We start from the raw sequence: 24,713 nt of genomic DNA, 5'->3' as shown, positions 1-24,713 counted from the left end.
CCAGGGGCCCAGGTTCTGTGGAGTGGGATAGAGCCTGGGCCTCTGGAGTTTAGCCCAGTGCCCCAGCGATGCTGGTACCCGCCAAGACTGAAGAAGCCCTGCTTGAGTGAAGCATTTCTCAACTCTTGCGTTCTGTCCCATCCTCCCGAGAGACGATGCCATCCAGCAGGCTGGAGTAAAGAAGGGAATGCTACTTGCAGGAGACAGGCTCTTAGCCCATCGTGGTTCTGCCACCGGCAGCGCCAGCTGGAAAGCTCTCATGGCTCCCTGGATCAACCAATAGCTTGTTAACGTGCTTAGCTGCAAGTTTTGAGCTGGCGGTGCAGTTCGGTGGTAGAGCGCTTTCTTCATATGTGCAAGGCCCTGGCTTCCATTCCCAGTGCCACAAAAACTAAAGTAAACTAAACTAAAATGCCAGTCTCCCATCAGCTTCCCAAGATACGCATGGAATTCCAAAAGTTTGAGAAACATTAATTTAACAGCCCCAACCTGGGGACTCAAGCATCTCTCTAACCACAAACTCCTGCACGTCCGGGAAGAGGCCCAGCCCCTCCCCTGCTACCACTGACTCAGAGAAACAGGGGAAGTGGAACTGGGATCTGCTGAGCTCAGCTACCACCAATTGACGGCTGAGGTTGCCTCTGTGTGTGTGTGTGTGTGTGTGTATGTGTGTGTGTGTGTTTTACTCCTGTCAGAGCACCATTGGGTCAAAGTGTGCAAAGAACACAGTCGTACAGGCTGAACAAAAAGTCAAAGTTAGCTGGATGTGGTGGTTCATGCCTTTAATTCCAGCACTCTAGGAGGCCGAGGCAAACCGATCACAAGTTTGAGCTGAGCCTGGGGAAGTTAGTGACTTAGTAAGAGCCTATCTCCAAGTTTAAGACAAACAAAAAAGTAAAAAGAAATGGGGATATAGTTCAGTGCAAACACCCTGGGTTCCATCCCCAGTATCAACAAAAACAAAAATAAACAAGTTCCAAAAGAAGCTGAAAAAATATTTGCACTGACCCGAAACTGTTGTTTGCAGCAAGGATCACGGCCCGGGGAAGGCTTTCTGCCCTGTTGCTATTTGAGCGTCTAGGTGGCACCTGACATCACACTAGGTGCCAGGAATACGGAGCCGAGCACTTCTGTGCCCCCTGTTCCCCCGCCCACGCCCTCTCACCCCCGGTTCACACTGCCCGTTGCGCCTGAATAAACATCTTGAAAGGCAGATTCCTTGACACTCGTCTGCGCTGCCCCTCCCGTGCCACCAACCTTCTCTCTTCCCCGCCTCCTCCTCCCGAGTTTTCCACGTAGCCTGCCGATCCCACACCTCATCCTTCAGGGTGGGGATTACGAAGGGGCCTGAGCGCCTGTATTTCCACCAAGCTCCTTGACTGGGGCTGATTCCTGGCCTGATGAGAGCCGTTCGCGAACAGTCAGAGGTTCGCGCCCTGTGCTCTGGACACGCGCCGTGTGGCCTGCCTCCTAGAAAGGCAATGAGGGAAGGCGCGTGGTGTGTTACTCGGCAGAACGTTGACGCCAGCACGGGTGAGTGACTTTTTATTATTATGGTGAAATATATCTGACTTGAAATTGACCATTTTAACCACTGTTTTCACTTTTTTGACTTTAGAGAAAAGAAATAGAAACACTAAAAACAATGGCATAAAATTTCAAAACAAGATTGTAGGAGAGTAACAGTGGTTAGTACATTGACTATTGCTACCATCAAAGTAGTTGCTCATATTACAAGATATAGGCATGAAAATTGCTCAGACAATATAGGCATGAACTTTCTTTTCAATGGACTAATAGCAATTAGTAGTATAATTATTTTAACTACATATATATATATATATAGAGAGAGAGAGAGGGAGAGAGAGAGAGAGAGAGAGATCTGTGTATTTTTTTCCCTTTTCCCTTCCTTCTTTTCTCCTTTCCCCCATTCCAGTTTCTCTTTCCTTTTGAGCAGTTTCTTCCCACTTTCCAATATCTATTGTATGTTTTAGGTCTTATTTACTCTTTCGGGTTCTTACACTAGGGAGATGATACAGGGTTTGCACATGTGAGTCTGATTTGCTTCACTTATGAGAATGGCCTCAGGTTGAATCCATTTCCCTATAAATGTCTCAAGTTTATCATTCTTTATAGCTGAGTAGTACTCCATTGTATAAAAATACCACACCTTTTTTTATCCATCCCTCAGTTGATGGCATTTGGGTTGTTTACAACATTTAACTATGACACACTGTGCTGCTATAAACATCTGTGCACATATATTGCTGTGCTATGATGTTTTTAATTCTTCTGGGAAAATACACAGAAGGGGAATGGCTAGGTTGAATGGGACCTTTAATCCTAGTTTTTTGAAGAATCTCCACACTGATATCCCTAGTGGTTGCACCAATCTGCATTCCCACCAGCAGTGAAGAAGGATTCATTTTTCCCCACAGCCCCTCCAGCACTTGTTATTGGTTGATTTCTTGATGATAACCATTCTTACTGGGATGAAATGGAATCTCAGTGTTGTTTTAATTTGCATCCCTCTGTTGACCAATGTGTTGTGCTGGACATTTTTTCATGTATTTATTTGCTGTTTGTATTTCTTCATCTGAGAAGTATATGTTCATCTCAGGTGCCCATTTTTAGATTGGGTCTTTGAATTTAGGGGTGGTCTGATTTTTTTCAATTCTTTGTGTGTTCTAGATATCAGCCCTTTGTCTAAGAGACAGTTGGCTAAAGTGTTTTCCCATTCTGTGGATTATTTTTTCACTCTGTTAATGATTTCTTTTATGTGCAAAAACTTTTTAATAAGACAAGATCCCAGTTGTTGATTCTTTTTGAAGTGTTTCTTGTGCAGTTGCGGTTTTGCTCATAAAGTCTCTGCCTACCCCTATGTCTTCAAGATTTTTACCTACTTTCTCTTTCAGATTGAGTATTTCTGTTTTAATATTTAGCTCTTTGATCCATTTTGACTTTAGTTTAGCGCATGGTGATAGACATGGGTCTAGGCGGCACAGCAGATGAGCAGTGGGAAGGGAGAAAAACCTCCTCTGTATGTACAGCCACCCCCATGGCTTGCATCCAAGCCCTAGCTACACCTGCCTTTGGACCAGCAGCATGAGATTCTTATAGGAACTCAAACCCTTCCATGAACAGCACAGGTGAGGGACCTAGAGTGTACATTCCCTATGAAAACCTAATCCCAAAGCCATTCCTCTCCCTTGCACCAGCTGTGGCAAAACTGTCTTCCAAAAAACTAGTCTATGATGCCAAAGATTTGGAGGATGGCTGTCCTAAGCACTGTGAATAAGTGGAATTTTACAGTATTTGTCTAGTGCACATTTTGTGACTGGTTTCTTTTACTTAGCATGACACCCTTAAGGTCCATTCATATTGGGGCATGTGACGGAACTCCTTTTATTTTTAAGGCTGAGTAATACTTGAATGTATGGATGCTTCTTGACTCTTGATGGGTTACATTGAAATAAACCATCATAAGTTGAAAATATTGTAAGCTGCAATACATTTATGACAACTCACCTACCAACCATCATGGCTTCACAACACAGTATCCAGATAGTGCCAGGAATTCGCCCTCAGGATTGCTGACTCGGGACCTCTGTTCAGCAGCATGAGAGAGAAAGTGGCATGCCACATATCACTAGCCCAGGATTTTGCATCATGCTAAGTTGGAAATGTCTGTGCACACAATTTCCATTTCCATTCATCTATGGACAGAGATTGAGTTGCTTCCATCTTTTGGCTCTTGTGAACAATACCGCTATGAAGACAGGTGTACCAACATCTTTTTGAGTGTTACTTTTAACCCTTAGGTTATAGGGATCATATGGTAATTTGATGTTTAATTTTTTGAAAAACTGTCATCTGTCTTCCACAGCTGCTGCAGCAATGAATAAGGGTTCCAATTTCTCCACATCATTGCCAACATTTATTATTTTCTTCCTTCCATTTTCCTTCCTCCTTTTCCCTTTCTTTCAAGACAGCTATCTTCAAAATTGTGAAGTGGTATCTCATGGAGGCTTTGATTTGCAATGATTAGTGATGTTATAAGCACATTTTCATGTGCAGTTTTGGTCATGTTCTTCTTTGGAGAGATGTCCGGTCAAGTCCTTTGCCCATTCTGAGTCAAGTTGTTCCTTACTGTTGTTGTTGCAGTGTAGGAGGTCTTTATATATGCTAGATATTAATCCCCTGTCAGATAGATGGTTTGCAAATGTTTTCTTCCATTCCATAATTGCTTTTCCACACTTTTGATAGTGTCCTTTGGTGCAAAAAGTTTTCATTTTGATGAAGTATAATTTGTCTATTTTCATTTGTGGCCTGTTTTTGATGTCATATCTAAGAAATCACTGCCAGCTCCAGTATCATAAAGCTTTCCCCTATGCTCTTTTCTAAGAGATTTGTAATTTTAGCTGTTATGTTTAGACCTTGGGTCCTTTTGAGTTAATTTCTCTATATGGTTTACAGTAAGAGTTGAATTTCATTTTTTTAAAAATATGGCTGCCCAGTGTCCCTAACACCAGGAAAATCTTAGCCAGGCACAGTGGCACACTCTTGTAATCCCAGCTTCTCCAGAGGCTGAGGCAGGAGGATTGCAAGTTTGAGGCCAGCTTGAGAAACTTAGTGAGACCTGTCTCAAAATAGAAACCTTAAGTCAGGGGGATGCTAAGGATGTAGCACAATGGTAGAGCAACCCCGAGTTTGATCCCTAGTATGGAAAAGGAAAAGGGGAGAGGGAGGGAGGAGAGAGAGGGAGAGGGGAGAAATCTTTTGCCATACATGTGAAGGTTCATTTTCTTTGGAGATTCTAAATCTACTCCATTGGTCCCTTTGTCCACATTTATGCCCGGGCCACTCTATCACCACTTTGTAGGAAGTCTTGAAATCAGGAACTGAGAGTCTTCCAAATATGTTCTTTTACAAGATTGTTTTGACTGGACGAGGTCCCTTGAGATTCCATATGAATTTTAGGTGAGACTTGCCTATTTCTGCCCCAAAAAAGATATTATTGGGATTCTACATGGATGACACTGAATCTGTAGATTGCTTGGGAAGAATTGACATCTTAACACTAGGTCTTCCAGCCCAAAAACAAAGAGGCTTTCCATTTATTTGTGTCTTCCATTTTATCCAGCAACTTTCACAGTTTTGAATCTTTTACTTCCTCCATGAAGTTTATTCTTTCTGGTGCTATTACACTTTGGATTTTTTAAAGTTTCCTTTTGGGACTGTGCATTGTTAGTATATGGAAAGGCCAGCTCATGCTTGTGTGCTGATTACACATCCAGCGACTTTGTTAAATTATCTTTTGTGACATCTATATAAAAGAGTATGTCATCTGCAAACAGAGATCTTCTAGCTTCAGAAACTTTTATTTCATGTTCTCACCTACTTGTCCTGGCCAGTATTCCCAGTGCTATTTTGAATACTACTAGTGACAGTGGGCATTCTTGTCTCATTCCTGATCTTAAAGGAAAAGCTTTCTGTCCTTCATGAAAGGAAATAAGTTTTAATATATTCTCTTTTTTAATTTTTATTTTTATTAGTGCATGTTTGCAGCACATAAGATCACATTCCTCACGGGGAGTTGGCTCATGGACCTCACACATCTTGACCCTTTTCTCCCCTCCACCCTTCATCTCCTGGTCCCCTTCCCTTTTGCAAATGATCTATCCCCGCCCATTTCCCTTTACCTATCTTTTATTTTGCTCTTTATTTACATTTTAAGTTTCTCATGCAAGAGAAACCATGTTATGTTTAAGCTTGTCTGTTTAAGTTAAAGAAATTCAGAAGTTTGGAAGGAGGAGACTATTTCACTAACCTAATTAACAACATGGCTGAGAGATCAGAAAGGAAATAGAGGAGATGACAAACATCTGGCAGGTATATTGCGCATGTAGGCATGCCACATATTCTTTTAACTTTCCACAGGTCTTAAAACGGCAAAAGAAAGATGGAAAAATGAACCAAGGTGTAGGAGAAATGAAATACCCTAGTCAACACTGACATTATTGAGTGAAATGACTTTTCCTTTACTCCAATTAAAGACTTCCTGAATATTATGGTTTAGGTTTAAATGTCCCCCCAAAGCCTCATGCGGTCATAGCTGGAGCTTTTTCAGGAGTGGAAGAATCTAGAATGCCTCACAATGGAATTAAGAGCGGGTGATTACTAAATCAGTCCACTGATTAGTTTGGCACTGCCCTAATCCCGGTAGCTTGGATACAACATACGGGACAGAAAGAGGCTTGTCTTCTCCGTTTCTTGCTTGCTTTTTCTGTCTCCTGCTTGCATGAACTGGTTCTCCTCTATGGTACCTTTCCACCACACCACCCTGCCTTGGAGCCAGCCAATTATGGACTGAAACCTCTACAAACTATGAGCTAAATGAACATTTCCTCTCTTAACTTGGATGCTGGGTGTTTGGTCTCAGCAATGAGACAAGTAACTAAACCACCAAGAAAACTCAATCAAGATGATACACAATACCAGTATCTAGCACCTCAAACCAGATGCCTGGAGAGAGAATGAAGGAAGAGTCTGGGGCCCATCTGTGCCTCTCTGCAGGAAGCCCTCCCTCTGGGGTCCTGGCCCCTAAAGAACTGTGCCAAAGTTCTATACTATGCCACATCTGTTGAAAGATAGAAAGTTGGTCTAAAAATACATGAGCAGGAACTGAAACATTTCAGAGAAGACAGGGCTAGCAAGTAAGAAACCAAAAGAGGAAGATAAAATTATAGTTATCAAAAAAAAGAGGAATGGAAATTGAATTGGTTTACAAAGAAAGTCCAGAATCTTCCCTCTCTTTCCATCTATACCATCAAGAATGGGCAGAGGGGGCTGGGCAGTGGGAAGAAGCTCCCAGAGAGAGAATTCTCTGCACTTTTCCCATTGAGAAGTCAAGCAGCCTGCACTGGTGAAGAGTAGAGTAATTTCTTCACTCAACATGTGTTACAGATGAAAAGGATTTTTTTTTTTAAATCCCCTTGTTCCTTCCTTCATCTCCAAGAGGAACACAGACTGCCAGGGCTCTGGATTTCTCTTGAGCTCAGAAAGCTAACTGCAGTCAGAGACTGGGCTGCAAAAGTCTCTTTCCAAAGCCTGCCCTGGGCTCTTTTCCTTGGGCTCTTATTTCAGGGGGATGGATTCCTTGCACTGAATTGGCAACACTCCCTGGCGCTTTGCTTAGTAACAGGTTTACATCTAAATCTGCAGCTTTCGGAGTAGAAGCACAAGCAGCAGCATGACTAGAATTCATCAGAAGTGCACATTCCCAGCCACTTCCGAGACCTGTGGAATCAGAAACCCTGAGGTCACAGTCTGGTCCTAACCAGCCCATCAACGAACTCTCCTGCACTATGGTGTAAGAACCACTGATCCAAGGAATAATGTTTTATTCATTGTGATAATATGAATCATAAATAATTGCACTTCACAGTTTACCAAAAGAGCTTTTGTCCTTTTTGGAGAATGGGTGGTATCCCCTTTTCTGTGGGTTCAAGGACGAAGTTTAAGAAAGGGAACTGACTGCTGGGCGGAAGGTGTGGAGAGAGAGGGGCCCAAACTACAACTGAGTCTCCTGCCTTGGAAGCCAACAGAGCCACAGCGAGGTGGATCACACCCAGGTAAAACGGCGTCAGTACGGTGTCCAGCCAGAGCATTCTTAGAAGCAGAGAATGCTGGGAATGTGTGTAGTTGTGCAGAAGAAGAAATAACACCAAACACTTCCATTCTCTAAGTCCTTATGGTCCTGTGGCAAGTAGGAAGCTGAGCCTTAGAGAAGCAAAGCTGCTGTGCAGGGTCGCTGGCTGGGCCTAGTAGAGCTGGGATCAGAACGTAGGCTGCCTGGTTTCAGGACCTGCCTGCCTAAGGAGGCCATGCGGATTGCAGTTGGTCATCCAGATCACCAGGGACAGCTCTGGGTCCCTACCCGATGCACTGCATTAAACACCTAGTGCCCTTTCACTGCAGAAAACTCTATTTCTCGAAACCAATGTTTTTGAAGTCTCAGTGTGCATCATCAACCGGACAGCTTCTTGGAACAGAGCACTCCACCCAAGAGTTTCTGATCCTGTCAGCTGGGGGGAGGCCCATGAATTTGCATTTTCAGCAAGGTTCCAAGCCACACAGCTACCGCCGGTCTCCGGACCCTTGAGTAGTCAAGCCCATGACAGCCTCACTGGAAGACTGAACAACTTGATGACAGATGAACAAGAACCAAACTCCTGAGTCTGACACCTCACTGCCACTGCTGACCAGCAGCATACACACAACCCTGTCCACTCTGCCTTGTGTCTGCCTTTCCCTTCTGCTGCGTGCTCTCTGGAAGCTTCAACACAGTTGCATTACAATGTCTGCTGCCCCCTCTATACAGTTTCTATACCTACCATCCACACCACCCACCATCCACACCGCCCAACATCTACACCGCCCGACATCTACACTGCCCGACATCTTCACTTCCCCTCCAATGTAAACATTTGCCTGATCAAAGCACCAATTCCTTAAAAACTTTCTGTTCCTCCCCACTGCCTTAAACTCCAACCAAATCATCCAGGGTCCTCTTCGACCTTCATGCATCAACCCAGCATTTTTGCCTCCTCCTCAGTGATGCCACCTTCTCTTCTTTAGGAGTCTTTGTCACGCCGTTTCCTCTCTCTCTTTCCCTCCCCAGATTTAACCCCTCTCAGGCTCATCTCAAGTGCTCTTTCTTGCTTCATGAAAACTCCCTTCAGGAGCGTCTTCCTCTCTGAGCTCTCCATGCACAGAAGCCTAGCCCTGGGCCATCGTCACACATTGCTTGGTAAGCTCATTCCTGCAGTTGCCGCATGTCATCTTGCCATGTTGTGCATCTTTGTGTTTCATTAGCAGAACCCCCAGCTCCTTAAGCTCTCCATCGACATTTGACAGGAAAATACATATATCCTTTTTTCCAGTCACATTTGTTCATGTTTTAAATTAACTCCCTCCTTCTTACTGACCTAAATTTTAAATAATGAAGGTCGCTGTGGAGCTGTTAACAAACATGGGAGGCAGTGTAGTGAACAGCCCTAAGGGCCAGTCAGTATGCTATGAAATACTCAGTCAGCCTGACTTTCAAGGCAGCTAAATCTTGGCCAAGTTAAGAAGTCAAGAGGAAAGCATGGTGACATATCATGACGAGCTCTCAGATGGTCACACTTTCTCCAGGGCCGCAGATAGTAAACTGGATCCCTATGACAGCTCTTTGTGAACAATGACTCCTAGTTGTCTTGGCAGTGAAGCAAGACGTAAGAGAGAAGTCTGAGATGATGTCCTTCCATCCTGGTGCTGAGAATCATGACTGGCATGTAGCCACTAAACGTATGGTTGAGAATACTTTACAGCATGGAGAAACCCATGCCTTGCTTAGTAGAAACACAAAGAAGTTCAGAAGCATATATAGGCTAGGACTGCAGTGCCACATAAACAGTACTAACCACAAAAACAAGCCTGCAGATAGAGGGAAAATTTAACAGATGGAAATAACCCAAGATAAGAATAAATGCTGGTTTGAGGTCACAAAATTGTGGAGGATTATGTTCCACTTTATTTTTATTTTCTTAGTGTTTGCTTTTTTTTTTTTTTTTTTTTTTTTTTGCTAACAAGTGCTTTTTTAAATTGAAGTGGATCCCCAAAACATAAAGTAAGCAATTCGGTGGCATTTAATTCATTCACAACATTGGGCAATACCTACCTCTATCTACTTCTGACATATTATCATCCCCCCCTGAAAAAAAGCCCCATATTCATTCAGCAGGTTCTCCCCCGGCTCCACTCCCCAACCCCACAATCACCTCCGCCTGTCCTGCTGCTGCTACGGATTTACCTGCGCTGGATATGCCATACAAATCGAGTGATACGGCCTGTGGCTATGTCTGGCTTCCTTCGCTTAAAGCAGCACGTAGCAGTGCTTCATTCCTTTTGTGCTCTTCCCCCCTCCTCGCCTTGGGTAGCTCCTCCTTGAATTCCTCCTCCCTGCAACCACCGACCTCTGCTCGGTACTGATAAGGTTGACGACCATGTTCTTACAGAGACCTGTGTCATTCTAGAATCTGCCTTCTTTCAAGGCTAAATTATAAAACTATCACTGAGTAAATGACTGCCTGTGACTCACTTCTATAACTTCTCTTGCCCTCCTTCCAGTTTTTCCCCAACTCCCTTTGACAAAAAATGTATAAAAATGAGAGCTTTTCTTTTGTTCAGGGCTCAGCCCTTTAGACCTGAGTCTGCTAAATTTGTGTACACTAAAATAAACAAATCCTCCTGTTTCTCCCCATCTCTCCAGACTCTTAATACTGCAGCAGTTGCACACACGGACCACAGCCTGCTTATCTATTTGATTACTCATTTTAAGTTCTTTGGGATATGCAAGAATCTCAGGGTTGTATAATAATTCTATGTTGAGGGTTTTTTTTGTTTTGTTTTGTTTTGTTTTGTTTTGTTTGTCTTTTTTGAGACAGGGTCTCATTATGCAGCTCAGGCTGGCCTTGAGCTCACTTTGTAGCCCAGGCTGGTCTCGAACTTACAACAATCCTCCTGCCTCGGCCTCCCGAGTGCTGGGATTACAGGCATGCGCCACCACGCCTGGCTTTATGTTGAGGTTTTTTAGGGGTTGCTAAACTATTTTCCTCATCTGTTCCACCATTTTATATTAGCAGCAAAGCAACAGAGTCCCAGTTTCTCCAGATCTTTGTCGATGCTTGTTATCTTTCTTTGTTACAAACAATACACCCATCCCTAGCAAGTGCAAAGTGTGTGTCCTTGTGGGCTTGATTGCATTTCCCTAATGACTAACTGACAAATGACACTGAGGACTTTTATCATGAACTTGGTCATTCTTCTTTGGAGAAATATTTTCCAAGTGTTTTGCCTATTTCTAAACCAAGTTGTCTTTGTTGTTGAGATGTAGACATTCTTTATATATTTTGGGTATTATTACTTTATCAGATATATGATTTGCAAATATTTTCTCTCATTCTGTAGATTACCTTTTCACTTTATTGATAATGTCCTTTGACGAGTAAAAGGGTTTTTTGTTTGTTTGTTTGTTTGTTTGTTTTTTGTCTTTTTGAGACAGCAGTTCAGGCTGGCTTTGATCTCACTTTGTAGCCCAGACTGGTGTCAAACTCCCACTGATCCTCCTGCCTCCCAGGTAAAATCTCTGTATCTTTTTTTTTCCCTTGGTACTAAGAATTCAAACTTGGGACCTTGTGCTTGCCAGGCAGGCACTTGTGCCACTGAGATATACCCCCAGCTCAAAGCTCATAGGTTGTATTTTGGTTTTTTGTTTGTTTGTTTTGGGGTGGGATTTTTTGGTAACAGGAATCAAACTTAGGACCTTGCTCTTGTTTTTATTTTTGATGTGTAAGTTATTGACTTTTTTCCTTTGGTTGCTTCTGTATTTGATATGATAGCTAAGGATTAATAGCTAAATCAAAGATTTTGAATGTTTATCTTTATACAGTCATGCCTCGCTATATCTCAGTTCACTTATTGCAGCTTCACTGTATCATGGATTTTTAAAAATATGTATCTAATTCTGTATCACAGAGTTTTCCCTATATTATGGGATCTTGCATTATATAAGTATTTATATAGTATTTATGATTTTAATTATTTTTGCCTAAAAAATTTAAAACTGTAAAAAATATAAAAAATGCTAATTCAAACATATTAAAAGAAAATTAAGTTGAAATAATATACTGTACAGTATGTATTTCATCAGCAGATGAATACCGTACTGTACGCAATGGAAATGCAGCACATCACTCCTACCAGCCCGAGCCCAGAAGAGCCTCTTGGCCTCATGAGTGGATGTGCACTGGGTGGGTGCTGCTTATAGATGAGGAGGGCACATGGCACCACCCCCGGGCCAGCACTACACACTACACACTGGCCTGGGCGGGGCAAGCAGTGTGGGCGGGGCAAGCAATGTGGGTGGGGCAAGCAGTGTGGGTGGGGCAAGCAGTGTGGGCCGGGTGCTGGGCTTGGCTGGGCTGTGGCTGCAGCTCAGCTGGGTCTTGTGTGCCCCACTCCCCAGCTCACTCCTGCCCTCCATCCCCACATGCCCCATCCTCCCCTCCTGCCCTTGGAGCGGAGAGGCCAATTCATCCAGGCATCCCCAGGCATCGCCCCAGCTGGCAGCCGACGCTTTGGGAAGAAGGGTCTCCCCGGGAAGGTGCATAGGAGTGTGGGAAGGGTTTATAAAGCCTTAAAATATATATAAATAATAAAATAAATGTAGTGCTCCTTGGCGGATTTTCACCTATCATGGGGGTCTCTGGAACAACTCCCGCAACAGGTGAGGGATCACTGTATTTTCTTCTACAAGTTGTGTCATCTTAGCTCTTATATTGAGGTCATGGGTCCAGCTGGCTAACTACCGTACATGATGTGAGCAAGAGGCCCACACTCTTCACTTTTTTGTATCCAGTTACACTGGAACAATTTGTTTTGTTTTGTTTTTGTTTAAGGAGTGTATTTTTTCTGATATTTACTTACACTGACACATAACCACACAAATTTACGGGGTACAATGTGTTGTTCTGACACCTATAAACATTGTCATGAGACAATTAGCATATCTACCACTTCCAACATTTGTCATTTCTTTGCAGCAAAACATCCAAAATCTTCTAGTGACTTTGAAATAACTATTTTTTTGCTACCTAAAGTCAACCTACTGGGCAAAACTTAAAGAAGTAAATCCCAGCACACAGCTTGACTCACAAAGAAAAAAATCTTTAACAGTTGAAATAGAATGTACTTTTGTAACAGACAGCTGGGTTTTGGCCAAACACAAATGGCTGAGCCTCAGCAGATCTCAGGCCCACAACAGATCAGACCATGTCCAGCTATGCAAAGGCTCCACTATAACTAACCAAGTTATTTCTCTACCTGATTTCTGTGTTCAGCTCCATAAGCACACCACCCTTGCTATGCAGTGGAGCTCTTTGAAGCTCCCATCCATTCTGAGTGCTGCTTGATTCATGAATGTTGGGAGCAGCTGAAGCTGGAGGGTCATTACACTGGTACCAGAAATGCGAAACTCCCAGAACCACATTCTTTTTCACTGAATTAGCAGGCATGTATATCTTGTTTCCTTTTAAACCATTTATTTCACTGTTCCTTGTTTTTAGTTGCTGTACTATCCAAAATTTCAATCTTGCCTTTTCTGCCTTCTGAATGAAGAATTTTAATGTTATCTATGTCATCTACACCCTCAGACTCTGAACTGTCTCCAAACTGGCCCGGGAGCTCTTCTGAACTATCCTCTTTTTTTGAATCTGCCTGATTCGGATCAAATAAGATTTCAGCCATTTGCGTAACTTTCAACATTAAATAGCTTTCAGCATAACTTTCAACATTAAATAATTTTCAATACTGAAGTGGCCAGGAGGAGTGGCTTCCATTTGCATAACTTTCAATATTAAATATTGAAATATTAAATATTTAAAAATCGGAAAATATTTTTTCTTGAGAAAATAGTAAAAATGACAGTTTTCCAGGTTAGCCCAATAAGCCCATTTAAATCAAACAGAAGCTGAATTACAGATCCATAAATATGGCTTGAGTTCTGAGATCTAGAAGAAACATTAGCTTCATTTACTAAGACATTCATGTTTTTCTTAAAATCAAATTGTATGAGGTAAAATTGCTATTAATCCTTCCCTCTCACTCTTTATTTCTAGCTGATTGTTCAGTTACTATATCTGATGGAGACCACTATGAAGCAGCTCTAAGAATGATTTAATATTAACCAATTGGCTTTTCATGTTTACTTGTGAGTTGTCCGAAGCTTAGGCACCTTGTCTAAAGATGGACAGCAGACTCACAGTAAATGAGCCTCTGTGAGTTACTGGTCACTGCTGAGGCCTGTATTGGTCTTTGAAGCTGTGATGCCTCAAAGGACAAGATAAGGCCACAGCTGAGGACATTTGGCTCCAACCCCAATTAACTAAAGGAGACTGTAGCTGCAGACATCTCACTCCTGTGGTAAAGGTCTTCCTGGAGATAACATCCTTCTCCTAAATTAACATAATGTATTACCTGGAAAAGTCCATAGAGGGATTCCCAAGTCCCGCCCAGATTCCTGCATTTTCTTCAGTATCCCCCTCCTTTGTTTGAAAACCAAGTAAATATGGACTGCCCAGGAAAGGCTGGGTCTTAACCCAGAGAATCTTGAACTCTGTGAGAGGGTTGGACCCTCCTGGAGCCCTAAAATCATTTCAGTTGCCTCATTTATTTAAGCCTTCACCATCCACTCTTTTGGGAGATTGTGGACCTGATCAGCTCACAATAACTAAGCATTAGTAACCCAATATATATCTTTGTAGGCCATTTTTTTCCTATCTAAATTTTGCAATATTTTGGTTGCTATTAAAGCGTGCCCACCATTTGGGCAAAGCCAGAATCTAATCATTACAACCCACAAGAGATGTAGCTAGGCTATCATCCAACACTTTCTCCTAATTCCCTGTGGCTTGACAGGATACTCTGAGGGACAGGAATGAAGCAATAAAACTGACAAATGGACCAAGGAATAAAAAAAGCCAAGAGAATTCGAAGAGGGCAGGAGACACTTGCCCAAGATTCAATGCTAACACTGAACTTCAGACAGAGAAAGGGTGTTTCCAAATGATCGGGTGCTGAGTTGATCAGGGCAAGGTGATCACACAACAGGCAGCCTGAGTTAAACAGCAAAAACCAGAGCCTAGATTTAAGCTGTTCAGCATAATTGAATGAAAGCAATACAAACCATGTAGTTTTAACTTTCCTTCAAAGCTTGTCCCACCATTCCCATAAACATACACTAAGACCCCATAAGTCCTCTTGATATATTCATGACACTTTAAGGTGCTGAAACACGCTTCCTGCTGAGAGTTTTGACATGTCTATTCCTAAGGATATTGGGCTTGTTTTTTGTGATGTCTTTATCTGCTTTTCTACCACAGTAATACTGGGCTTCAAAGGATAAGTAAGGAAATTTTCTCTCCTCTTCCATTTTATGGGAAAGAATTGAGAAGGACTTGAGTTAATTTTTCTTTAAATGTTTAGAGAACTTACCAGTGGAGCCATCCGGCACAGGCTTTTTGCTGTTGTTTTGGAGAGATTTTACTTTACTGATATAATCTCTTTGTTTTTTACAGATATTTTCCGATTCTCTATTTCTATTTGTTCTGGAAGAGTTTGTTCATTTCCTTTAGCTTATCTAATTTTTGATGTATAATTACTTACAATATTTTCTTATCATCTTTTTTATTTCTGTAGAGTTGGCACCAGTGGCCCCCCTTGCACCAGATTTTAGATATTTGTATCTTTCCTCTTTTCTTCCTTAATAGGTTTATCTGTTTGTTGATCTTGTAAGGAATCAAATTTTGCTTTCAACATGCATTCTTTCCACAAGTGTCCCATATGTCTGAGCTGCACAGTGAATACCTTGCCCTCCATCCTCCATGTTCCTGTATCCCCCACTTCCAAGTATCCAGGCTTCCTGCAAAGCCATCATCCTTTGGCCACAACCCAATCTGTCATGCCAGCCAAGGTCCGTCTTGCCATCCCTATGGCCTGCCGCCCACCCAGAGTGGGGCCAGCATTGTCCACTGATCAGAGTCTCTGCCTGGTGCTGCTCTGTGGCTTTCTTCAGAGCACAATTGGGGTTACCTGTTGCTTGCTAGAGCATCATGCCCCTCCCTGGGGCACCTCGGAAGCCGCTCCGTGTGCTCAAAACCTCATCCTGGGGCCCTCTCGGTGACTCATCAAGCCTCAGGCTGGGACACAGCCCTTAAGTGAGGGGTGGCCTCTCCTTCCAGCCTGGAAGGTCATGTCCCAGAGGCATCCATAAATGAATTACATGGACTCTGTCCCCATTACTGCTTCCTTCCTGGAACAGGTCTCCTCTGAGGCATCTATCACAAAGCATGGGGACCACAGCAGAACACAGGATCATCTCCCTAATACAGAGTTCAGATCAAGCTCTTAAGCACCCTGAGAGAGCTTTATATCAAGTGTACGTGGCAACATTCCTGACTTCACCTGTTCTCCCTGAAGTTTATTTCACCCAGTTATGAAAGCATCTGACCTGCTAAGTTAATAAAGACCCTAGTGACCAGTCTGACCACCTTGTAATGTCTGTGTTTAAGCACGGTCTTGTATATTCTTGGCTCATCTGGACACTGTGGTGAATTTTGAAGAAGGGGGAGAGATGCATGTGTGACCTCTACTGCCGGACGCCTTCTTTCTGAGAATCACGTGCAGTTGCTGGTCTTCCTTGTGATTCCTGGCACTTGGTCACGCAGTACAAAAGCAGTGGAAATAGTCTGGTTTTTGTTATTCTGAAGACATGACCAGACCAAGTAGAAATACAGAACTGCTTTTTTCTATGGTACCATTTTCGTCCAGATCATGTTTAACCAAAACTGAAGGTGTAAAATCCTAGAACTCGCTGGTCTATTTTAGTAGGTCACAGGAAGCACGAAAACCAGAGAAACCACAAGGAACCAAAAGCATCGATGATGGCAAGAGGCAAGAATCTCTCTACCTTCCTAAGGCACCAACTGACAAACCCACACCGAGCAACAAGGGAGCTTGGGTGTCAGCTGTGCCTTCGGACTGCTGTGACCCTGCATCTTCTTGTCCCACACCAGTCCCTCCAGCCATCCGGCTGAGTGCTGCCATCTGTGGAGGAAGCTGTTCTCAGGACAAACTCCACTTCTAGCTTGAATGGTTTAACCCCCAACTCAGCTGCTGACCTTCAGAGTGACAGTCAGCCAGGTCTCAAACGTCGCCTACCACTGCCAGCTGGTTCTTCTTCTTGTACCCGGGGAGCGTGAACTATGTTCATTTTGTTGCTTTGCAGAAGAGCAGAGCTACTGCTCATCCCAGTCCCCGGCCCCCTTGAGGTGATGACAGCCATACCTGCTTAGTAGCAGAGGCCCCCAGACCAATGTGCGTGGTGGCATACCTTCCCTCAAGACGACGCAGAAGGCCGCACAGCACTCACCTCCCAGCCCGGGAAGCCCAGAAACCATGAGCTGAATGCTGACAGGAGAACACAGTTTTCAAGGTCACGCAGGAGCGCCTTTCCCAGCTCTCTTCCAGTGCACACAAGAATTCTAAGATGTGCTGCTCCAGGATCCCACTTTCCTGAGTCTCTGTGTGATCAGGTGAAAGGGAAGCAGCAAGAATAAGGATCAGTTTGACTTGATGGTTGTGTGGTTGGATCCCTCAGATCCTCTCTGGGCCCCAGGACACTTCTGCCTTCTCTTCCTGCTGCGTTTAGCCTTAGAGGGTCCCTGCTGGCAGTCAGAGAGCTGGATCAGTGGCATCCTCCCATGTCAGCTCAGGGGAGATTGATTAACCTCTTGACCTTTGAAGCTATAAGACTGAAAAATACTTTTTTCACAACTCTGAGAAGTTCTTAGTTGGAACAGACCCCAGGAACAGAAGACAGGGTGACAAGAGGAGAAAAGGAAGTACATGAGCAGATCTGCTTCATATACAGCTAGGATAGATCCAGGGACTGCGCAGGTCTCAGATCGGTGCCTTGGATTCTAGCTTACACAGTTTGTTCAACAAAAAGCACTACACTTTTAGAGAAGTAACCAGACAGAGGAAAAGGTATTTTGGTCTCCAGGGGCCTAGAAGCTTCTGATGCCGCTTCCAGGGAGATAGGATCTAAAGTTGTCCTCAGGGTTGACTTTTGTTCTTCCTGGCAGAACAGAAGGTGAGAAGGACCTTTCACCATCATAAGATTTATGTCCTGTCTTCAACAGACAGAGGGAAGGCAGGGAGTTTTCCTGCACCAGCCTTTTCTGTATTGCCTTCGGCTCCACAATGATTAAGACAAAGAGCCCTATTTTGGGGTGGCGTGTTCTGGACTTCCACAAAGCATAGAGGAACAAATCTCACTGCTGCTCATCTCTGGACCCCTCAGCACCCTTATTGCTTCCACAACCTGCTTGCCCTTCTGTAAGCGCTTTTGTTGTTGTTTTTTGAGACAGACTATTTCTATGTAGTACAGGCTGGCCTTGAACTCATTATATAGATGAGGCTGGCCTCAGACTTGCAGTGATCCTCCTACCTCAGCCTCCCAAGTGCTGGAATTATAGGTGTGCACCACCACCCCTGGCAACACTTTCATCCTGATGCGGTCTTTTTGGAATCTCCCCAAGTGTGCTCCAGTGCCAGGTATGATGAGAATCCTGCTCTCTCCTGCCTACCCCTCTCCTCATTGACAAGATGACAGGGCTGCAGCCAGTGCACTTTAGCGTGCAGATGGAAATATCCCATTCTCAGGTTGAGTCAAAGGAGCTGCTTTCAAGATCCTGGGTCAGGAGGTTTAGAACACAGCAGGGCATGCTGCTCCTGGACAAGCAGAGGAAGCAGCTTTTTGTTTTTTGTTTTGTTTTGCTGTTTTGTTTTGAGACAGAGTCTCAGTGTGTAGCTCAGGCTGGCCTTGAACTTACTATGTTGTCCAAGCTGACCTCGAACTTGCAGTGATCCTCCTGCCTCCACCTCCCAACTGCTGGGATTACAGGTATGCACCACCACACCTGGAAAGAAAGCGGGTGCTTCCAGAGAACCCATGAGGCCCTCATAAGGGACACAGGCACTGAGCTCCTGCAGGATCCTTAGTAACTGCATACTCAGATCTGGAAAGGCCGAGTGGCCACCCGCAGTCTCTCTGCTGCTGCGAGCTCTAACGTGGCCAACATTGGCCATGCCCTCAGCCTCTGGCCAGGGTGGTGGACTCTATTCACCACCAGGTGCTGTGCTAGTCACTTCATATCCATTTAAACCTCATATCCATTTAAGGCCCCAGAGAGCTTGTGATTCATACTTTGTAGTTGGCAGAGCTGAAGCTCAGGAATGTGCTAAGGCCCTAGCAAGATCCTGGCCTCACACTCTGCTGAATTCCAGAAAAGTCCCAGGGCCTGGCTCTAAGTCTGCAGAATTGTAAGGCTGCTCCTGAGCGTGGGGCCTACATGGTCAAGTTTTGTTTTCTTTTCACAAAACTCCATTCAGAGGAGTGGGACCTGTAGTAACCAAGGACACCCCTGACACCAAAACCACTTAGCGCTCCCTTCCACTGGGAAGTTTTATCTGAATAAACTTGCAAACCTGGTCTCAGGTTCACACCAGCACCAAAACCAGAAGACACAGTGCCAGCAAGACCACATCCTATTTCCTGCACCTGCACTGGGTGTCTCCCCTGGAAATCCATCAGTTCTCTTGAGTGTGTGTCATGCAAATCATCACGGAGAGGAGAGCAGGTAGTGGAAGAGCCCAAATACAGACTCGGCGAAGGAAGCCCAGTGTCGTTAGACACAGGAGCAGATGCGGGGAGCACTTGACTCACGCTCAGGGTTGCACAAGCAAGATTTCAAAATGAATCCTCTCTGGAGACCTTAACCCAGTGCACCACGCTCCTGGCTGGAGAAAGAAGAACTACATCTTGGTGATTTTTTTTTCAGATCTTTACCATCACTCACCCTTATATCTCCGCCTTCTCTCTCTGCAGAAACCTTGATTTCCTACTTCTGCACACCAAGTGTCTATCTCCAGATCTGCCTGGTTCTGTCACCAAGAGGCTTGACACAGCAGGGCCACCTGGAAGAAACCACCTGGGGTGAGTGCCTGTGCTTTGGCCATGACTTTAGGGATTCGGGAAGCCAAGCTGAGCTGCAGGCACACGGCCTGACCCTGAGGGAAGGAACCAGACAAGGCAGGCGGGGAAGGTATCAGGTGCACCCCGAGCTGTGGGGAAGACCCTGGTGACAGTGTGGATGGGTGGAACAGGGTGTGGCAGGGTGCAACCTTCCCTGGGGCTGAGGTGACAGGAGAAAGTGGGCACCAGTGGCTTCAGGGACAGCCACTCTGCTCAGTCACCGGGCTCACTCTGCCTCCTCAAGCGGGCAGGGGCTAGGAGCAGCAGGAACCCTCTGCCTTCAAATCTATGCCCCCTGGCCCACGTGGGCGGGCAGTGCATGCCCTTACCCAAAATGCGCCCACACCTCTACCCAGGATGTCGGCAGAGGCGGAGTAAGAGGCCTGCTCTCTCGGAGGCAGCGTCTTCTCAGGGTTGGTGCTGCAGCCTAACGCCTGCAGCACCTGGACTAGCGGTGTTGGGCACTTTGCTGGCTGCCTGCTGCACAGGTACTGGCTGCCAGCTGCTGGGGACTGGGGTGACGGGAGCTCATGCATGCACGGTGTCTGATGTCGCACCTGGAGCTCCAGCGGCTCTCAAGGAATGCTCACAGTTGGCAGGCTGTGGGCGGCTGCAGTTTTCTCCTTCCGAGGCTGTATTTAGTTTCTGCTTTGCATCAGTCGAGCCCGGTGAGGTGCAAGACCTGTGAAATGTGTTGATCAACAGAGAGATGGAAGGATAAACCTGCATGACCAATAAAAACAAGTGCATAGTCACTGCCGGGGTGGGGGGATATGTTGTTAAGATAACAGCCAAGCCCTATTGATGTTAGGTGCTGCATGATTGTTATTATAAAGAGTTGCACACTCATTTGGTGAGCATTTTTTAGCTCTGTGAAATCATAAGAGCTGGTGCGAAATACGACCCAGACCTTGACCTAGAGGGGCCACAGTGTGTAAAGATAACAAGAGAGGCAGGAGAGGTTAGGAGATAAGAGCGATTTGACAGAGAATTCAGATTAGTTGTCACTTCTCTGAGAAGGGAAATCCGAGCAGGAGGTGTTGAAGGATGAATAGGAGCTCACTGGCCATTTTAGGCAGAGAGACAAGTGCATGCAAACCACCAAAGCATGAATGGTGGAATGGGGAAAGGAGAGCAGGTGGCTGCAGGTGAAGCACAGGATTGGGGTTCTGAGAAGTGATTAGAGATGACACTGACAGGTGAGCCGAGAAACACCACAGTGGTCATTGTTGAGCAGCTGGTCATTGTCTCTGGGATCCTGCCACACACACAAGCCACGGGGGCTGAGGGAGGCTTCAGGCTGATGAGGAGGTGCCGGCAGCTGATGAGTGCGGAGGGACAAAGTGGAGGGGTGTTTACGGGGTGGGACTCGTGTGACAGAATAACTGTACGGAGCAGCCTCCTGCCCCAGGTGCCAGACTGAGCCTTCTCCTGGTTGGTCTTGGCAGTAACTCAGCAGAGCTGTTTTATGCAGAAAGGAGCAGAAGGTCAGAGGAGTTCGTTGGCCTTGGGTTACACAGCTTGATGTGGAGGCAGGATTCAGACTCGAGTCTCGCTCCCAGCTCTGGCCCCTCATTTCCTAAAGAGAAAGGGATCAGGGAAATGCCTGAGCTTGCTCCTCAGGAAGGGCAGTTCAGCGGCAATAGCTAAGATAAGAGGGTGCTTTGTTGGGGCAGGTAGGGGTCCAAGTGGGCCCCTGCAGGGCGCTCTCCTTGCTCACTGCTCTCTTCAGGGCCTAGAACAGAGTATGGATAATGAATCAGGAATAAATCCACAGGGAGAGACACAGGTGCAACTCTGAGGTGAGGAGAAAGGTGGAACCTGAAGACAGAGCTCCGGGTAGCCCTAGTGAGCAGGGGAGACAGGCCCTGAGAGCTGTCATGACTCTGGAGGAGTTCTGGAGTGAGAAGAAAGAGGCAAAGATAACAGAGGTGACAGCCACGGGAGGTGCCTGGGCACTGTTATGCCGCAGGCAGAGGAGGAGATGCCAAAGAACGGCGTTAATAAGAAGTGGTCGGATGGGTACTTCCTCCTACAAACCAACGGGCTCTAAATGGAAGAAGTTAGCAAAAGAGTGACTGCTCAGGGAGGGCTGCGTAGAGGCGAAGAAAGGTGTTTGAACCCCGCGTAGTGCCTGCAGCCTTGGCAAGCACAGTCTGGGCCAGACGATGGAGGAGGAAAGCCGAGGGGGCTCTCAGAATGCCTGGGGCTGCAAGGAACAGGAAATGCAATTCACAACGGCTCAGTTTTCTCAACTAATAAGTCAGGCAATGGGCAGCCCAAGGGGGAGCTTGGGAGCCTGCACTGCTGAGACTGTGTGCGCTTCTGTCGGGTCCTCTGGATCTTTAGTCCATGCTCCCAAGCACCAAGCCCATGTGAACCAAGCTGCAAGAGTAGGAGGGCCAGGCAGGGCTTCTGCGGGAAGAGCCTTCCTGGAAGTCCCCTAGCAGACACAAAGCACACATGCTTGTGCAGGGGCCCTGACAAGCTGTCCACCGCCCACAAAAAAAGCCAAGAACACAAATACCCAGGCGTGTTAGCCTGGTGATGAGAATCATGCTCCCTAGGGAAGACAGGGCAGGCCACTAAATGGCTGTTGGGTGGACGACTGGTACCTGCCCAGAGGAATGACAGGAAGTGATGATTTTGGGAGACTCTATAGAGAGAGAGCCGAGGCTGAATGCGTGGAGCAGCTGATTCAGGTCGGGGTTCAGGTGAGGCATTTAGGTTGTGTGTCCATCATTCCATTCTCTATTTCCAGAACAGATGGAAATGGAAGACAACGACCCGTTATCCCAGCTTATCGACGACATGCCTTCTTTCTCATTTCTAAGAACGGAAGAAGCCACTACCATCTATGACTATGACATGGGATCACCCTGCAGAAAAACCGACGTGTGGCACATGGCATCCCAGCTCCTGCCCCCGCTCTATGCGCTGGTGTTCATCTTTGGTTCTGTGGGCAACATCCTGGTCATCCTCATCCTGATCACCTGCAAACGGCTGAAGAGCATGACCGACATCTACCTGCTCAACCTGGCCATCTCCGACCTGCTCCTCCTCCTCACGCTCCCGTTCTGGGCTCACTATGCTGCTGCCCACAACTGGATCTTTGGAGGTGCGGTGTGCAAATTGTTAGCAGGGCTCTATCAGATCGGCTATTTTGGAGAGGTCTTCTTCATCATCCTCCTGACCATCGATAGGTACCTGGCCATTGTCCATGCCGTGTTTGCTCTGAAAGCCAGGACAGTCAGCTTCGGGATGGTGACCAGCGGGGTCACTTGGGTGGTGGCTCTGTTTGCTTCTCTCCCTGGAATCATCTTCACACGACTGGAAGAGTCCAGTGGCATTTACAGCTGCGGCCCTCATTTTCCAACCATATGGAAGAATTTCCAGACACTAAAGATGGTCTTCTTGGGGCTGGTGTTGCCACTGCTGGTCATGATCATCTGCTACTCGGGCATCCTGCAGACCCTGCTGCGGTGCCGGAATGAGAAGAAGAGGCACAAGGCGGTGAGACTCATCTTCGCCATCATGATCGGCTACTTCCTCTTCTGGACTCCCTACAACATCGTGATCCTCCTGGACACCTTTCAGAAGTTCTTTGGGCTAAGTAGCTGCAACCACACAGGCCAGATAGACCGGGCCATGCAGGTGACGGAGGCTCTGGCAATGACACACTGCTGCGTGAACCCTGTCATCTACGCCTTCGTGGGGGAGAAGTTCCGCAGGTACCTCTCGGTGTTCTTCCGAAAGCACGTGGCCAAGCGCTTCTGCAGACAGTGCCCAGTTTTCTACCGGGAGACAGTAGACCGCGTGAGCTCTACCTACACTCCATCCACTGGGGAGCAGGAGGTCTCAGCTGGCTTCTAACTCGAGCCACAGGTGGCCTGCTATGCTCTGGAGGAGACAGCCATCTGTACGTGAGAACAACCCTCGAGGGTTTATTGGTGACCAGGGAAATGGGATGGAGGTGCCCAGGAGCCTCAGGACTGTGCCCAGATAGACTTGTGTCTCCATTCATGGAAAGGGAATATTCCAGAACAACCATCGTAGAGACCTGGGCTCTCCAGCCAGCTCATCTTGGTTTCTGAGATACCATGCTTCCTTGCCTTGGGCTAATGCTTTTTCCAAACTTCACCCCCTTTGTTCTCTGATTCTGTCCATCTTTGATTAGCCAAAGGGGAGTGCAGAATGGGACAGGGCTGGGATGGACAGAGATGAGGGGACCCGGAGTCCAGGCTGCATGTGGGGAGGAGGGAGATGGACAGTGCCAGGCCTGAGTGGAGATGGTGGTGAGCAAAGAAGTGGTCCCAGCCCTCGGCCCCACCTCCCACCTCTACCTGACTTGGAGGTCTTTGCCAATCATGGAACCACTGCAAATTTAATCATTTTGGGGGAGTTTTGGTTGGATCTGATGGTCTCTTATGTGTGAGTACATGGCACATTTTTGCTTTATTATGGTTCATCCATAACAACCAGGTAGCTTACCTGTGAAGGAAACTGCACCTCCCTCAGCCCCTGCATGGTCACTGGAAGGGACACTCCATCCCTGCGGGCCTGGGGTATGTCCTCAGAAGCCTGAGGGCACAAGTGACAGAGGCCACTGCTTTGGAAGTCACACATCTCACCTGCAAAGCGTGGCACCTCCATTGCCAGGCTGGGCGAACCTAGACCAGCAAGATTCTAGACATGCTGGGGAGAAAGGTTTCCCAGGCATTCTCAGGCATTAAAAAAAAAAAAAGAAGAAAGAAACAAGAAAGGTAAAATTAAGGCTGCAAACAGTGAATAGCCAATAGGAGGAAGTGTTGTTTTAAGAGTTACCATCATGCTAAACCTGAAAGTGCTATAGTACCCTAGAGACAGTTGTGAGTTTGAGCAGGAAAGTGTGGGGTGCATTATATGCTCCAGAATGCTCCAGAATGCTCCAGAAGGGACAGGAATGGCTCTGGATGGACAGGAACTCGGAGGTCTGTGGGCATAGTGGCCAGGCATCTGTACAGCATCTAACAGG

General features: G+C 46.1%; 1 protein-coding gene across 5 annotated transcripts; it reads left to right on the top strand.

Moving 5' to 3' along the window:
- Positions 1–1,220: 1,220 nt before the first annotated feature.
- Ccr2 (chemokine (C-C motif) receptor 2) lies at positions 1,221–24,450 on the top strand. 5 transcript variants are annotated; one of them, XM_013513476.1, is made up of 4 exons: positions 1,221–1,533; positions 8,684–8,812; positions 19,553–19,660; positions 22,461–24,450. In XM_013513476.1, exons 1-4 carry the CDS (start codon positions 1,401–1,403, stop codon positions 23,570–23,572), a joined length of 1,482 nt encoding a protein of 493 aa, XP_013368930.1. In that variant the 5' UTR covers positions 1,221–1,400; the 3' UTR covers positions 23,573–24,450. The 5 variants fall into 5 exon arrangements, with proteins under 5 accessions (XP_013368930.1, XP_005383506.1, XP_005383507.1 ...); XM_005383449.2 differs by lacking the exon at positions 8,684–8,812 and having other exon boundaries at positions 1,223–1,533; XM_005383450.2 differs by lacking the exons at positions 1,221–1,533; positions 8,684–8,812 and adding an exon at positions 18,143–18,219.
- The last annotated feature ends 263 nt before the right edge of the window (positions 24,451–24,713 follow it).

Source organism: Chinchilla lanigera, unplaced genomic scaffold, assembly GCF_000276665.1.
Source record: "Chinchilla lanigera isolate Chin_1 unplaced genomic scaffold, ChiLan1.0 scaffold00019, whole genome shotgun sequence".
Lineage (NCBI taxonomy): Eukaryota > Metazoa > Chordata > Mammalia > Rodentia > Chinchillidae > Chinchilla > Chinchilla lanigera.
The sequence above is the reverse complement of the archived record's forward strand: the minus strand, read 5'-3'. Positions and strand labels throughout refer to the sequence as shown.